General features: G+C 42.4%; 1 protein-coding gene across 1 annotated transcript; it reads left to right on the top strand.

Moving 5' to 3' along the window:
- Window positions 1–453: 453 nt before the first annotated feature.
- Window positions 454–2,319, top strand: adra2a (adrenoceptor alpha 2A). Its single transcript, XM_068053384.1, has one exon. It carries the CDS (start codon window positions 891–893, stop codon window positions 2,181–2,183), a length of 1,293 nt encoding a protein of 430 aa, XP_067909485.1. The 5' UTR covers window positions 454–890; the 3' UTR covers window positions 2,184–2,319.
- The last annotated feature ends 15,247 nt before the right edge of the window (window positions 2,320–17,566 follow it).

Genomic DNA, 17,566 nt, shown 5'->3' with positions numbered 1-17,566 from the left:
AATGGCCAATATTGTCGAATTTCTAGAGTGTTGTCCGAATCTTGGACAACATAGAATCTGCTGTTTTATACACACAACATCGCTCCAGTTATAAACTCTAACGCTGCGGTACTTCACACCGTTTCAGTTAAATCACAATCGCAACACCGCGTGAAGTTACAGATCTATTAAACACGACAAAGCCGCTCTCCGGTGTTTTCGGCTACACATTTTCCTAATAAGGCGTCATCGATCTTTAACAAAACCCTGTCTCCTCTGTTCCGCTCGAATTAAGGAGATTGAAAGGAGACTCTGACTGTTTGAGAGGAACGTGATGTCTCTGGTTCACACCCACTGCTCAGGGCTGGGATCTGGCCGCTTCCGTCTCTCTCTGTCTGTCTGTCTGTCTGTCTGTCTGTCTCACTCACTCTCTCTCTCTCTCTCTCTCTCTCTCAATGAGTGCTGCTGTTGGACTTCAGGTAGCGGCGGGACGTTTCCCTCCTCCGCCGCCTGACTTTCCTCCTTTTGAAGGCAGGAAAGGAGCCCACGTGGTGCCCTGACGCTGGCTTCCAGGGAACACATCACTTGATCCCGGGACTATAAAAAGGGAAGAGCGGGAGTGAAGGGCTGGCTTAGTTCTCTCTCTCTCACTCTGTTACGTTACACTGACAAAGCTCCGGCTGTCCGGCACCTCACCTCAGCTCAGCTGCTCTGCCCCTTGTATCCACTCCAATTTCCCAGGGAAATCCGGACTTTGCTCAGCCACTCTCCTTCGGCAAGAGATAAGGCACAGAGTGAGTGTCCTGATCTAACAGCCCGCTGGGCTCCTGTTCTCCCGAGGTAAGCTGCACCGATCTCTGTTGGACACTGTAGCCTCTGCCTGTAGATGTTAAGATGCTGCTTTGTGTTTGATGTTTGACTTCTCGGACACTGATGGATTAGAGAGTGGAGCCATGGCTGAGCTAGGAGCCAGTCCCTGTAACTGGAGTTGTAACATCTCCCACCCTAAGGATAGCCAAGCTTACTCCCTGCAGGCGGCCCTAGCACTGACCTCGGTGGTGGGTTTCATCATTCTGATCACCCTCTTCGGGAATGTCCTGGTTGTCATCGCCGTCTTTACCAGCAGAGGTCTGAGGGCCCCCCAGAACCTCTTCCTCGTGTCTTTGGCCGCCGCAGATATCCTGGTGGCCACCTTGGTGATGCCCTTCTCTCTGGCTAACGAGCTGATGGGCTACTGGTACTTTGGCGGAGTTTGGTGTGAGATCTACCTGGCTCTGGACGTTTTATTCTGCACTTCTTCCATTGTACATCTTTGCGCCATCAGCCTGGACAGGTACTGGTCCATCACCCAGGCCATTGAATATAACTTGAAGAGAACTCCCAAAAGGATTAAGTGCATCATCGTTACGGTGTGGGTCATCGCCGCCGTGATCTCCTTCCCTCCCCTCATCTCCATTGGGAAGGAGCGGGGTTTGCAGGAAAAGCCCCAGTGCAAAATTAACGACGAGGAATGGTACATCATCTCGTCCTGTATAGGCTCCTTCTTCGCCCCTTGTATTATAATGATCCTGGTGTATGTGAGGATCTACCAGATCGCCAAATTAAGAACAAGACACCCTCCTGGCAAGAAAAGTGATGGGGAGCCGGACAACAACAAGCAGAACGGCGTGCGCCAGAAAGAACCGCCCATGGCCATGAACGGGGAGCAGAACGGGACCAAAGAGTGTCCGAGCAAAGCGGCAGAGGCGAATGGCTTGGATGCGGAGGAGACCTCCTCCTCAGATCACCAGGAGAACCACTGCACCGTGAAGAAGAAGAAAAAAGGCCGCCAGCCAAAAGCCACAGGGATGGTGAAGTCAGTGCAGGGGAAGGTGGTGAGCAGCCTGGCTAGGGCTGAGGACGGAGGCAGCTCCAAGGGAGGCCGCTGGAAGGGTCGCCAGAACCGGGAGAAGAGGTTCACCTTCGTGCTCTCGGTGGTGATCGGGGTCTTTGTGGTCTGCTGGTTCCCTTTCTTCTTCACCTATTCCCTCACCGCCATCTGCGCCGACCTTTGCGCCATTCCCGAGAGACTCTTCAAGTTCTTCTTCTGGTTCGGTTACTGCAATAGCTTCCTGAACCCGGTCATCTACACCATCTTCAACCATGACTTCAGGAAGGCTTTCAAAAAGATCCTCTGCAGAGGCAACAGGAGGCAAAAGGTCTAAAGACAAGACTGTCCACCTAAGTGGGACATCTGTACAGGGATTGTGTGGGTTATTTCTGTTTTACGCCGGTCTTCGTATATTTATGGATGTGAGTTTGATTTCAGAATAAAAGGAAGCTGTGTGTTTTTTTTTGCAATCAAGTCTCTTTTATCATTTTAACGCTGGTTCCTACAGCTCCACTCAGGCTCCTAGAGCAGTGTAATGTGGCCATCTTCAAACCCAGAGTCCCATGATCGACATCTGCCACACTCTCACCTGTTAACTGTAAATTCAGATCCAATTATAATGTTCCCCACCCCCGGCTACCACAGTTTGAGCCACAGTTTGCTCCTGTTTGATACCCTGGATGGTAATGAGGGGAATGTAGCAACTGAAAGCCTGTGACAAGAAGTTCGTCCACTTTCCCGATAAGTAGCTGCTCACAGAGCAGATCTTTTGATTTCCCTTTTTGCTCAGTCCGTTTACAGAGTCGTGCAGTTACAGCACTGGAAGCGGGAATTGTGGCTTTGAAATCAACCGGCCTCACACTGAGCCACTGTCTGCTGGGGGTCGGGCTGTAGTTGGGGAATTTCTCCCTATCTACCCTCTGAATAAAGGACAGGCATCTTACAGCCATGAGATGAAAAGCTATTTAAAATCCTTTATGCTTAAAAAATAATGCTTATACCGTTGTGTAAGATAAACCTTAGAACCATGGAATATGTACAACATCCAGTATATTAAATATGCAAATATCAACTACATTGTTTGATCTCCATCCTGATCTTTGGGATTTGAATACATTGGCTAGCAGCCACTGTTACTCAAAAATCTGCTTGTTAAACAACTTCTTTGTCGCATTTTGTTATAATTGTCAACAGTGGTAGCAACTGAATCTGGAAACCTGCAAGCTTTCGGTGAGCAGTATGGAAGATTTAATTCCAGTCATTTAGTTATTTCCCTCCTTTCCAGTCTAGAATTAAATTGCGACCCGCGAGTTGGAATGAAATTCAACCCTTGCCTTTCAGTTGAAATTAACAAGCAATTTACATTTCCTCAGGAGGATTTTCAGGGCAGGGAGGTAGGTAAAAAGATGAGATGCTGGAGGGATGGAGTTCCAGAAGATATGGGGATAGTGATTGAAGTGGCAGTTGCCAATAGTGAAGCAGATCAGTGTGTGGAACAAGGACTAAGTTGGTACTAGAGGCGGGTAGGACCCCTGCAGGGTCATAGCAGCATCAGGAACAGGAGTAGACCATTCAGCCACTCAAGCCATCCATTAGGTCATGGCTGATCTGCACCTCAAGTCCACTTACTTGCCTTTGCTCCATTTACTTTGATACCCTTACCTAACATCTATCAATCTCAATCTTGAAAGCCCCAATTGCCTCTGCATCCAAAGCCTTGATTCCCCCACCAGAGGAAATAGTTTGCCTGCAAGGATGTTTGGCTGGAAGAGATTGTTAAGGTAGGGTGAGGAGAGGCCATGGAAGGATTTAAAGGTGAGAAGATCTTAAAATCAAGTCATTAGAGGACAGTTTCTTATTTTTTCACTAACCGCTAGCACAAACTTTAATTTTTTCTTAATTGTCATACCAAACTGAGATGCCAAGTAGCACAATGCAGAACACCATTAAAATGGAAAGAAGAAAGTGATAAATTATAAAGTATTGATTAGGTGAGACCTATTAAAAAAAAGAGAATTGTAAGAAGAAATTTCATTGTATTAGGTCTTGATTTTGACACAGTGGGGTGTAAGACCCTACATGTGCAGCTGAGAATAAGTGGAGTTTAGAAAAGCTCTGACCTGTATTTATATAGCACCATGTCTTGTTCCTCAAAAACACATCAAAACACTCCATATACAATTCATTTTACTATGGCCAAATACATCTGTGCACAGAAAGATTCCATAATTTACAGTGAGGTGAATTACTATTTTAATTATTTTGGGTGATAGTGGCTGAAAGAGATTCATGAGGAGAACTTTCTGCTGTTCGTCAAATAGTGCCAGTGGTAAAATCTATCTCAAGAAGCAGATGTTGTCCTAGGTTTAGTATCTTATCTGAAGGATAGCACATTGAATTACTGCACTGGAATGTCAACCTTGAACCTATACTGAAGTCCTGGAACTGCTCTTAAACCCACAATCATCTGAAGTAGGGGAATGTTATCAACTCAGCCAAGCTGGCACACATAACAGCACAAGTCTATCACTTCAAACAGAGAAAGAAATGTTACAGTGGAAAGAGAGGTTGGAGACTAGAGGTGAGAGAGAGATTACACATCAAAATATTTTTTCTTGAATCATGTACAGGAAGCTGTATTCAAATCTTGGGTAGACTTGGGTTTTATAGAGAATTGAGAACTATTGAATGAAAACAAAGTAAGTGGTTTGGCAGGAACTCCTGGAGACAGCTTAAACAATAGAGGAGGTGTAAAGGTAATGTTTGAAGTCCAAGAAGATAGTGAGATCTAGAGTGTTTATAGACAAATAATTTTAATCATACACCAAATGCCCTTATTTGGAGATGTGCATTCAGAGTCTTTATCCCAAATCTCATTCTTAAGGTTTTTCTTGTCAACTTTTTATATACAGATGACAGTAATATAGACTTGGCATTGTTTTGTAATAACATATTGAGAGAAATAGACAATGGGAATGGTCCTGCTAACAGCTGTATATACAAATAACATCACCACTACCATCATCCTCTACTGTATATACAATACAGTTTGTACCTCTGTAAAATTCACCTCTGCCTATTCTATTCCATCCTAATAAATAATTTCTTACTATCTCATTTTGACATCTCTTTCTACAGCTGAATGTATGGGATTTGGTGGAATAGCTGTTAAATTATTTGCTCATTTTTTGTTGTTGTTTCAATTGGTAATATAATTAGTTAGCAAATATGGAAGCAATGTTTGGTGCATTGCACAAGAGCTACCTTCTCCACCAAACTCACTGCTAGTATATCATAACTGGGTGCTGGGATTGGAATGTACTGAATTAAGGAGAAGAAATAAAGAAGTTTGCAGCCTAGTAGCAAGAGTAAACACTGTTGATGAGAAACACATTGCAAAATCAGTGTCCCTGACTAATGGTTACCAAAAAGAACCAATGCAATTGAGGCAGAAAATAACTGCCAGCTCCAGTAGTTTACATCATTTATTTGGGGGAAAATTCATAGTATTTTGTTATTCAGAATGCCATGCTTGGAGTGTTGCAATTGTTCATTTAGAACAGATGGAACACAGTTCTTCATGATATTTAAAGTTACAGTAATACTGCAGCACTAACCTGGGACTGGGACTCACCCTGTGCTACACATAGGCAGATCTGTGTTCTGCTGACCTCAGGCTGACTGGCATCAAGGTGCAGTGGTACTGTAGCTCTGTGTATGTGTGGTTTGACGGATACGCAGGGCTCTGTTGCTTTGGCCATTGTTGAGTTTAAGAGAGAGTTGGTGGGGTGGGTGTGGGGTGGGGTGGGGGGGGGGGGGGGCGCGGGAATGCCCTTCCAAATAGACGTTTTAAAAGCTCTCAAGTAGTCCTAGACACTTTTAAAATCTGGCCAAAGGGCACTTATCGCAGTGTGAGATGGGCCTTTGGAAAGAGTGTCACACATCACTTAACTTAAATGCACTTGACCTAACACAGGGGATATGCTTGTTACATCATGCATGCTCCAGACTGCTTTGCAATGAAACTAAAGTGGCAGTATAACAGCGTCCCAATTTAACAATATCTTAATACAGTATAATAACATGATATCTGATTTAGGTGAGTTTTTGGGTTCCCACACCTTTAATCACATCACGGCTGACTGCGATGGTGAGTTAATCTCTATTAAGTTCCCATTGCATTGCTGTCCATATGGTTGGAAATGTAATGACATCTAATTTGGACAACTAGACATGAATCCTACAATTTCATTTAATTAGAGACATATATAAAGGTTTGAGGAGCTCATGCCAATGGTCTTAGTGAATTATGCTAATTGGGTGAGATGCTACAGCCTTGCTAAAAACAAAACCAGTGATGTTTCTCTATCCTGTAACTGTTTCTTGTCTTGTTTTGCACTCTAATTCCTGAAGGACTACCCTCTCTGATTTTAACCCTGTTTTCCACGTTTCTCAGTTCCTTTGCAAATGCCTCACTCTGCCACTCACTGGCATCTGTGATCTTCAGGATGCTTTGGGAGTTAAAACAACACAGATTTTAATTCAAACCATTAGTTTAAAAGCAAAATACTGCGGATGCTGGAAATCTGAAACAAAAACAAGAAATGCTGGAATCACTCAGCAGGTCTGGCAGCATCTGTGGAAAGAGAAGCAGAGTTATTAGTTTGCTGTTTTCTTTTTTGGCTAATGTTACAGAATTCTAATATGCGAATTGGAATTTTCCAAATTATTATTTTCCATTTGGAATGATTGTGCCATATTAGGCTTAGTGATTTTTTTTTTTCTGTAGACCATTTGCTTGACCAATATTCAAGGTTATAAATTATTTGAAGTCCTTTGTTGCCAATTGAGTCTTTGTAATTATGTTGTATTAATCAGACAGTCCTGTGACATTTATTTCAGTGGCAGATTTTACTGTTACTGAAAAATAGGTTGAGTTAATGTTACTCTTTGAGAGTCATATCACCATTTATTGGTGTTCTTTAGCACTGCAGAGTCCAGCAGTGTATGGGGCTAAGTCTACCTTAGGGTCGGGAATCACAGGGAAAATGAGAACAGCCATTTGGCTTGATTGAGGCTTTGGGAATGGGATTGGCGCAGTGTTAGGCCTGTCAGGCAGGGGAGCTGCCAGGTGTTGGTGGGAAAGCCGTTTGCTTTCTATCTGCTGTCCGTAAACGCACAGTCTTCACATCAGGGCTGAGATCCTGAGGTGGGCTAGTTACTGAAGAGCAGAGGGGTGGCTACTGTCTGATGATGAGACAGGGTGCATGGTACTTGATATCAGAATGATTGGAAAGTTTCATGGGTAAGTTTATGGGTTTATATGTGATTTGCTTATTCTGCCATAAAATTTATTTTTTTTAGAGGTATTTGGGAATGGTTGAGGAACCGTAACGGTTGCTGATTACCACAGAACTCTTTTTTTGTTAGTACTAATCAGAAATTATACCAGAAATGATTCTGGGATCTTACTGACTGGAAGGACGGCGATTTATCGAATCCGATTGGTTGAAATTTTGCAAAGCGATTGGCTGACTTTTGGTTGTGTAGTGTGATTAGTTGAAGGGATTCAATGACACTGCTGACACTATGCAATTACAGGCAAACCCGAAACAAAATTATTCATACTATTGGCTGTGCTGCAAGAGTGCATCTAATTGAAACCAGCCCTGTATTTATTTTCAAGGTGCACTAAAGCATTCCAGTTTCTGATTTTGTTCCTGGCACGAAACTGTATTTGTGTCTTGACTTCAAGTCTAGTGACTGCAAATCTTTGGCTGAGGTTAAATAGAAAAAATGAACTTTAACTCCCGTTCAGTTATTTTCACTATTCAAAACCTGTTCATAGAAAACATCAAAGGTTCTAGATTTCACAGCATTTCTGTTAGTCAGCCTGTTGGACACTTCATTAAACTGCAGTATAACGGGAATCTAATTGTATCCTAGTTAAATATTTGTAATTGATTCAGTACACTCATTTCCTTTAAAGGGTGGACTGCATTGAATTACAATAAGGCCATGAAGGTTCAAGGTTCAGTTACTGATTTGTGTTGAGCTATTGGATGTCAGACGGGGCAGTGGTGTTGCTGCTGCAAATGGTTTCTGTGCTCCTGGGTGGAGGGCAATGGCATGGATAATTATCCAGGAATGCCTGCTGGAAGGGGGTATGTGTAAACATCAAGACAGAACAGGATTGGGTCGAGTGATGTCTGCCATGGTTGAATAGTCTGGTGGCACTCACTGTCAATAGTGTAATAGAACCCCCTTTTTTCCAGTCACAAATAATGGCCGCTTGTGAGGTTCCACAGTTTGGCCAGCGCCATTTGTGTCTAATTGTCATTCAGTGTAATCCAGCCTTGAAAGGAAATGCGCGCAATGAAGCAATTACCAATATTTAAATAAGTTCTTTTATGCTGAAGCTATGCCGTGAAATCTAAACATCTTGGTATAAAAACAAGAAATGCTGGAAATACTCAGCACGTCTGGCAGCATCTGTGGAGAGAGAAGCAGAGTTAACGTTTCAGGTCAGTGACCCTTCTTCAGAACTGAAGAAATTTTAGATTTCCAGCATCTGCAGTATTTAGCTTCTAAAAATCTTGGTGTTTACTATGAATAGGTTTTGAACTGCGGAAGTAACTGAATGGGAGTGAAAGTTAATTTTTTCTATTTACCCTCAGCCCAAAATTTGCAGTCAATCGTGAGCTGTTTTGACTTGAAGATAAGACCTAAAGACAGCCTCGTGCCAGGAATAAAATCATACACTGGATGCTTAATCTCACCTATATACCTTGAATATAAATACAGGGCTGGTACAATTAAATGTGCTCTTGTACCATGCGTCTCTAATATTAACATCTTTGTTTCTGTGTGAAAGTAATTGCATAGTGTCAGTAATGTCCTACAATACCTGTTTTTTTTTGTTCACATACCAGTAATGGTCACTGTGAGGTGCCGGAGTATGGCTAATGTCTCTGGAACTGTACCCCAGCCTTCAACAGAGGAGGAGTAAAAAGTGGCAGAGGGAAACTGGCAAGAAATATAAATTGAGTTCCAGAACATTGTTTTCTGATGGTCAATCTCTAACCTGCTCTGAGGATATGCATGAGAATGTCACTTTGTCAGATGAACTGCCCTGGTGATATTGTACTGAGTAGGCCCTGCAACTGCTTACCCTGACAGGGGGTAAGCAATTGTTGTGATTCAAAGAAGGTAATTTTAACTCTCAGTTGAGGTGTCAAATGGACAATTTTAGATTGGTTGCTCATTACACATTCCACCTAATTATTCACTAAAATAAAAGCAAAATACTGCGGATGCTGGAAATCTGAAAGAAACACAAAAAGTGCTGGAAATACCCAGCAGGTCTGGCAGCATCTGTGGAAAGAGAAGCAGAGTTAACGTTTCGGGTCAGTGACCCTTCTTCGGAACTGGCAAATATTAGAAATATCAAAGGTTATAAGCAAGTTTATAAGTGCTGTATCTCTAAACTAAACAAGTGAGGCGGGGATGGGGCAAGAGATAACAAAGGAGAAGGTGTAGATTGGATAAGGCCACATAGCTGACCAAAAGGTCATGGAGCAAAGGCAAACAATATCTTAATGGTGTGTTGAAAGACAAAGCATTAGTACAGATAGGGTGTTAACGGACTGAATATTGAACAGCAGCAAGTACAAACATAAAAAAAAACAGTGGGTAAGCAAACTGAACAAACTAAGATGAAATGAAATAAACATTAAAAAATTGTAAAAAAGAAAAAATAACTAAAAATAAAAGTAAAATGGGGGGCCCGTCATGCTCTGATATTATTGAACTCAATGTTCAGTCCGGCAGGCTGTAGTGTGCCTAATCAGTAAATGAGATGCTGTTCCTCGAGCTTGCGTTGATGTTCACTGGAACACTGCAGCAAGCCCAGGATAGAGATGTGAGCACGAGAGTACGGGGGAGTGTTGAAATGGCAAGCAACCGGAAGCTCAGGGTCCTGCTTGCGGACTGAGCGGAGGTGTTCCGCAAAGCAGTCACCCAGTCTGCGTTTGGTCTCCCCAATGTAGAGGAGACCACATTGTGAGCAGCGAATACAGTATACTACATTGAAAGAAGTACAAGTAAATTGCTGCTTCACCTGAAAGGAGTGTTTGGGGCCTGGGATAGTGAGGAGAGAGGAGGTAAATGGGCAGGTATTACACCTCCTGCGATTGCAGGGGAAGGTGCCATGGGACGGAGACGAGGTGGTGGGGGTAATGGAGGAGTGGACCAGGGTGTCGCAGAGGGAACGATCCCTTCAGAATGCTGACAGGGGAAGGGAAGGGAAGATGTAGGAGGTTTGCAGAAACCATCACTAACAGCAGCCTGGGGTCGTTGAGGTTTTCTTGTAGTTATACTGTGTTGTCATGGTTTCCATGTGGTTGAGATACATGACTTTAACTGCTTTGAGTTAGGGTTTGTTGCTGTGCAATGGGTTGGTAAAACATAGTTCTCTCTCTTCAGGCCAAATTCTTTGGGGCCCCTGGGGACCCCTTTGTGCAAAATGGCTATCACATTTTCATTTCATTCAAACGATGTTTCCCAAGAGTGATAAGGTGATTAATGCTACAATGCTTTCTTGGCTGTGGCTCATTGATAACACTCTCACCTTTGACACAGAAGGGTGTGGGTTCAAGCCCCATTCTAGGACTTGAGCACAAAAACCAAGGCTGATGCTCTACTGCAGTACTGATGGAGTGCTGCACTGTTGGAGGTTCAGTCTTTCAGATGCGACATTAAAACCAAGGCCCTGTCTGCCTTCTCAGCTGGTGTCATTTTGACGATGAGAAGGGCAGTTATCCTGGTGTCGTGACACCTGAATCACCATCACAAAAGTAGATTGTCTGGTCATTACCACTTGCTGTCTGTGGGAGCTTGCTGTGTGAAAATTGGCTGCCAAGTTTCCTACATTCCAACAGTGACTACACTTCAAAAATACTTCATTGACTGTAAAGTGCCTTGTGGTTGTGAAAGGCACTATATAAATGCAAGTCTGTCTTTCTTTTCATGCAGTGAGTCCAAAATTGGAATGGAGTGTGGGCACCAAACAGTAATAATGCCACCTGAGTTTTGCCGAACAGCCTGCATGCACTGTGCCAAAACTGGCAACAGCAGACATCTTATATTACATCACCTGCCTATTTTTCTAGGTCAAGAAATGGTGTGCAGTGAAGGGCAAATACACTGAAGGACAAGGAACACAAATAAGAACAAAGGGAAAGGAAGAAGCAAAGTTATTAGACAAAACCCACAGCCAAAATCATTGCATTTATCTATAATTACAATTGGGCTATTATCTGCTTAATGGTGCTCACAGTCCCTATTTGAAAAGTTGCAGATTACTGTTCGAAGCTGTTGGAGAAAAAAGTGTACAAAGTTTTTAAACTTTAAAAATAATAAACATCATAGAACCATAGTAAAAAACAGCCTTATTTGCATTTCATTTGATTTGTTAAAGCTGTTGAACAAACCCTCTCCACAAAATCTAGTTGACTTTTATTTTCCTGGAGATTGTTTTTTTTTGGCCCAGATTTTGTGGTTTGTCACAAAGTAAAAGCACTTGCCGCTGACCTCGAAGAAAGCTGCCCACAAAGTTTTAGAGTGCTCTGCTTTCCCCTCCCTCGGCGGCAGTTTAATGCTGGTGCCAAGTGAAGCGGATCTCCAATCGTGCAGCAGCAGTGATATCACTGTGCAGGGAAGCAGCCAATCATATTGAAGTATTCACACACAGCAAACCAAGAGGTTAAAGGCATGTAGAATCGTTCACTTTTAATACAAATTTTCAGATAATAAAACAAATGACTGATTGGATTAAGATAAGAGCCAAAGTGAAAAGAAATTTTTTTTGTAGAAAAAATGTTACCTTAAAAAATATGGACTTTTTTTTATTATGGAGAAATTTCACATTCCACAAATATAAAATTAGTTTTTCAGGGCCAGTGTGAGTGTTCAGCAGTAGTTATGAAGTTAGCATGCTGTTACTCAGTGGTGCAGTGGTTAGCACCACGGCCTCACAGCTCCAGTGACCCGGGTTCAGTTCTGGGTCCTGCCTGTGCAGAGTTTGTAAGTTCTCCCTGTGACCGCGTGGGTTTCCGCTGGGTGCTCCGGTTTCCTCCCACAGCCAAAGACTTGCAGGTTGATAGGTAAATTGGCCATTGTAAATTGGCCGTAGTGTAGGTAGGAGAATGGTGGGGATGTGGTAGGGAATATGGGATTAATGTAGGATTAGTATAAATGGGTGGTTGTTGGTCGGCACAGACTCGGTGGGCCGAAGGGCCTGTTTCAGTGCTGTACCTCTAAATAAAAAAAAACTCAGGTGTAACTTTTCCGAGTTTTTTTTAAAAGCAAGATTAACAGGATAAGAGTGCAAATTCTCATCAATTCAATTGATTTCCCATTGATTGCAGTCTGGGGGAGGGTGGGGAGGGGTTGGTGCCTCAACAGCGCATCCTATGGTGAAGTGTAGAATCACTGACAGCAACTTCTGGTTTACTGCATCATTCCATGCATATGTGGACTCCAGAAGTTGCTGTCAGTTTCAGTAGAGTAATGACAGCGACTGTTGATGTTGCTGCCGTCATTCCCATCACAAAATCCAGACCTTCGAGGCATTATATTCTCAAATCTAAACTCTAAACAAAGGCTCAAACTGTAAATCATTCCAAATTGTAGCTATCCAAACATGAGGTGATGGCGATGCAGTTCTGAAAGTAATACAACTTGGAATCTGAACAGGATTGGGCTGATGTTCCTATTTTGAAGGCATACTTATGAAATGTTATATTTATCATTTCTAAGTGTCTGGTATGTGACAAACTGCTTTTAGTAAGTATCCACATAATTCAAAAGTCAACTTTAATAATTATTGATTATTTTTGAATCTGTGGTATAAATAGAATAGATAAAATCGCTATTTGCTTAATAACTAATGTCTTGTTATACTTCCTTGAGGGGAGATCTGATCGAGATTATGACAGGTTTAGATAAGGTGGACTGTTCCCATTAGCCGATGGTACAAGGACTAGGAGACACAGATTTAAAGTTTTGGGCAAGGGATATGGTAGGGGTGGGAGTGGTGAGGGGATGTGAGGAAAAACCTTTTTACACAGCAAGTGGTAATGACCTGGAACTCACTGCCTACGAGAGTGGTGGAAGTGGAGGCAATGAATGATTTCAAAAGGAAATTGGATGGGCACTTGAGGGAAATTAACTTACAGGACTACAGTGATAGAGTGGGGGAATGGGACTGGCTGGATTGCTCTACAGAGAACTAGCATGGACTCGATGGGCTGAGTGGCCTCCTTCTGTGCCGTAATGACTCTATGACTTTTGGTTTTCAACGAGATTAAATGACAATTCAAGACGACTAAAACCTGTTTAATGAGCTGATTCTGCTGTCAGTTGATTCAATATGAGTTTAATCTATAGCTTTGGCTGATTAGTGACATGGAACATTTATGCCACACAAGTGCCCACCAATGACCAACTAACCACCTCCCCTTGACATTCAATGGCATTACCATTGCTAAATTCCCCACCATCAACATCCTGGGGGTGTTACCAGTGATTAGAAACTGAACTGACCAGCCATATAAATACTGTGGCTACAAGAGCAGGTCAGAAACTGGGAATTCTGTGGTGAATAACTCACCTCCTGACTTCCCAATGCCTGTCCACCATCTACAAGGCACAAGTCAGGAGTGTGATGGAATATTCTCCACTTGCCTGGATAAGTGCAGCTCCAGTAACATTCAAGAAGCTCGACACCATCCAGGACAAAGCAGTCAATTGATTGGCACCACATCCACCACCTTAAATATTCACTCACTCCACCACCAGTGCACCATGGCTGAAGTGTGTAGCATCGACAAGATGCACTGCAGCAACTCACCAACGTTCCTTTGACAGTACCTTCCAAACCCATGACCTCTACCACTAGAAGAACAAGGGCAGCAGGTGCATGAGAACACCACCTGCAAGTTACCCTCCAAGTCACACACCATCCCATCATGATTTGGAACTATATCATTGTTCCTTCACTGTCACTGAATCAACATCCAGGATCTACCTCCCTAACAGCACGGTGGTTGTACCTACACCAGATGGACTGCAGCGGTTCAAGAAGGCAGCTCACCACCACCTTCTCGACGTCAATTAGGAATGGGTAACAAATTCTGGCCTTGTCATCGACGCCCACATTTCATGAACAAGTTTAAAATAAAGTAACATTGAGTGGACGTACTTCTCTCACTGCAGTCAGTTTTAGTTACCGAGACACAAGAAAGTCAGTCAAACCCTAGAGGTGATGCAGAGAGAAGCTACAAGGATGACCCTTAGTACCAGAAGACTGAAAAGGCGAGAAAAACTTTGCTTAGATAGCTTTGTACAGGGGTAACGAAGAGGTTACTTAACACAGAAAACAGGATGGAAATTGTTAATCCAAAACAGGGATTCTGGCTGCTCCCCTCTCTTTGCTCCAAGCTTCCTCGTCCCCCAAAGAGGCTCATCTGAAGCAACCTCGGCTCACTTAGTGTATTCGGAAATCCTCGTGCATTTAGTCCTTGGCCCTGAGGCTACTTTCCGATATCGTTGACCATATAAGGGCTGGGCAGAGGTTCCAGCCTTTACAAGGCTGACTGGAGAATTCCAAAATTCTCATGGACTCGGCACAGCTGGGTTACAGAAGTTTTCCAATTGCTCTCACTGGACTCTAGACTTATGGTGCGAGTTTGACTGAAACCCGAGGAATTTTGGGGTCATTAGGTTTAGTGCGATCAACATATTGGCCTGAATTTTGCGGTACTAATGATGGAGAAATTGTCAGCATTTACCGTCATTGCTCTGCTGAAACTGACAGCTACGTCTGGAGTCTGCATGTACACGGAATATCAGAGAAGTCCAGAAGTTGCTGCCAGTGATAATGTGCGTCTCCAAAGGTTGTTCTGTTGAAGCACCCTCAGACTTTAATCACTGGGAAATCTATTGAGTTGACAAGAATTCCCATTCTTAAGCTGTTTGTCTTGCTGTGAAAACAATTGAAAAGGTTAAACCTTGTTGAATGAGGTGTACTGGATTTTTAAAGGCATACTGAGTTCATAATTACTGCTAAACACTCACTGGTCCTGAGAAACTAAAATTATATTATATTTGTGGAATGTCAAATTTCTGCATAATAATAAACAAATATCCACACTTTAAGTAATCTAAGTTTGTTTCCATTTATCTTACCTTCAATCTTAATCCAATCGTAATGATTTATTTACTGCTTGAAAATTTATATTAAAAATGTTGAAGGCTGTTAAGTGTTTCTGAATTCCTGGTTTGCTGTGTGAGAATACCTCAATACCTCAACCTCAATGGTTGCTTATCTGCTTGCTGACATCACTGCTGCTGCATGCCTGGAGATCACCTTCACTTGCAAGCAAGCAAACTCTAGCCAGAGTTCCAAAGGAATCTCTTCACATTAGAGAGAGACAGTTGATGATGTTTGGCTTGAGGGTCACCACTCCTCAAGTGTGACCACTACCATGAACTACCACTACTGGTACGGGGATTGAACCTGCACTGTTGGTGTCTTTCTGCATCACAGCCAACTGAGCTAACTGACTAACCCCCCCCCACCCCCGTTGTGACTTGCAGCCAGATTTAAATTGCCATTGGGAAAGGGGAAAACCATACCACGGAGATCACTAGCTCCTTATGGGCAGCTGTCTTCGAGGTCAGCGGTGTGCACCCTTGCTTCACTGTTAACTGCAAAATCCAGTCTGATGAGCCTTCAGTATTCTGTGACAAAGTCCATAGGGAACAAGAGCAGGCATCTCTAATGAGTGGTGTTAGATATTCATGTTAGAGACAGGAATGACCTTGAGCTGCCAATCTTTTCCATTATATTTAATTCAATTGATATTGAAATTCATTTGTACTGTCATTAATTTCTTAAATTGCAGACTGTTTCCACATCACAGCAATGTTAAAACTTGAAACAGGTCTACTTGCTGTACATCAGGGAGTAAATAAATGAGATGGGGTGAGCTCATTCTGCATTTCATCACAGCAGGCTCCATTTTATGAGCAGGTGAAGCTCAGTTCTGAAGTTGACTGTGATGAAATTTAGATAAATGCATAACCACGTCTGTGATTTTTTCTTATGCATATTCATTATCATTATTACAATCTCTTTTTCTTTTCTGGTGCCCTTCTGATCGGGTTGATTTCACAGCAGCAGCTATGGTTGGCGAATTAACAGCTTTTGAGATTGAGTGAAAATGTGAAATCGTTCTGGACAGTTCCCAGTCAATAAAAGTGCCCTCTCTTAAGGAATTGTTTACTCCAAAATAAGACATCATAAAAAGGAAAGAAAGCAATATTTCAATTCATTTCCTCATTTTGTTCTACAGTGGAGTAGACTGAAGATGAAGATGTGATGTGGGCTAACATGTTCGATGGGATGTATGTGGTACCTTTGTAGTCCGATTGCAGTAGCTGGTAGCACTGTTTGAGGACTGGCTTGATGATTGTAGTTTCGGCCTTGTCATTGTAATAAAGCCTATTTGTCTCAACTGATTTTTAAAAAAATAAGCTGTTCCTAATGTTTGCTCCATGTGACATTATTTGGCATTCAGGCAGTGACTACAGTCTCCTGGCTGCCCTTTTATCATGAGTGGAAGAATAACTGTGACAAATGCCTCCAGCAAACTATAGCAAACATTACCATCATGGTGCAGAGAAAGTATTGGACCTGTTTTTAATTCATATGAACACAAGACTTTCAATGGAATGGAAGTTTTGTCAAACACGGCAATGGCAGCGGTGTGAGGTGCAGGCGAGGAGGAAGGCACAAGAACAATTTCTCTCTCACTGACCGATCAGCTTTACTGTGGGAATGAGATAAATTTGCCTCCTTCAATTATGGGTGGTAATGGTAATCACTGTCCATATCCAAGTCACTCTCCGTGGAAGTTAATGCTACATTTTTAACTAACGATGGGAGGGGAATGCTACAGAGAATAAAAGCTGGTCGCCCAAATTTGGAATCAAAGGGATTTTTGTACTTTATGTTATCCAATATTAGATGAGATTAATCTATATCTTTTTCAGCCAGCCAGCTATATTTTTAAGGCATTCAAAATTGTTCTTGTGGTATTGTTGACAGTGCATTCAATGAAGAATGTTGTCCTGGATGAATTCTCTTTGTTTATGCCAATGCCATTGATTAGAAATTAATTAGGCCTCAAGGAAAGTTTAGGTGCTGGAGCAACTTTTAGTGAAATCATAATATGTGAATTGATAGACTGTGGATTAAATAAATTCCATTTCTCTGACTGCTGAGCAAAACTAAATACTGTGGATGCTGGAAATCTGAAACAAAAACAGAAAATGCTGGAAATACTCAGCAGGTCAGGCAGCATCTGTAGAGAGAGAAGCAGAGTTAATGTGAAAGGTCATCTACTTAAAATGTTAACTCTGCTTTTCTGTCCATGGATGCTGCCTGACCTGCTGTGTATTTCCAGCATTTTCTGTTTTTGTTATTAAAGGGAGATGTTTGAAGTGAAAACGGTAATACCTGGACATGGAGTGAGAATTGATTGAAAAGGCTGGCTCCTGACATGAAAATATTACCATTATATAATTTCAGCAGACAAATTGCTCATGTTCTTGGTTCTGACGAGATATGAATATCCCTGGATCAAGTGGGAA

This window comes from Heterodontus francisci, chromosome 20 (assembly GCF_036365525.1).
Source record: "Heterodontus francisci isolate sHetFra1 chromosome 20, sHetFra1.hap1, whole genome shotgun sequence".
NCBI lineage: Eukaryota > Metazoa > Chordata > Chondrichthyes > Heterodontiformes > Heterodontidae > Heterodontus > Heterodontus francisci.
This window is presented reverse-complemented; position numbering and strand designations above follow the sequence as displayed.

Bases quoted from the DNA above. Each gene is read 5' to 3' on its own strand.
- adra2a (XM_068053384.1), top strand. From the start codon at position 891: ATGTTTGACTTCTCGGACACTGATGGATTAGAGAGTGGAGCCATGGCT.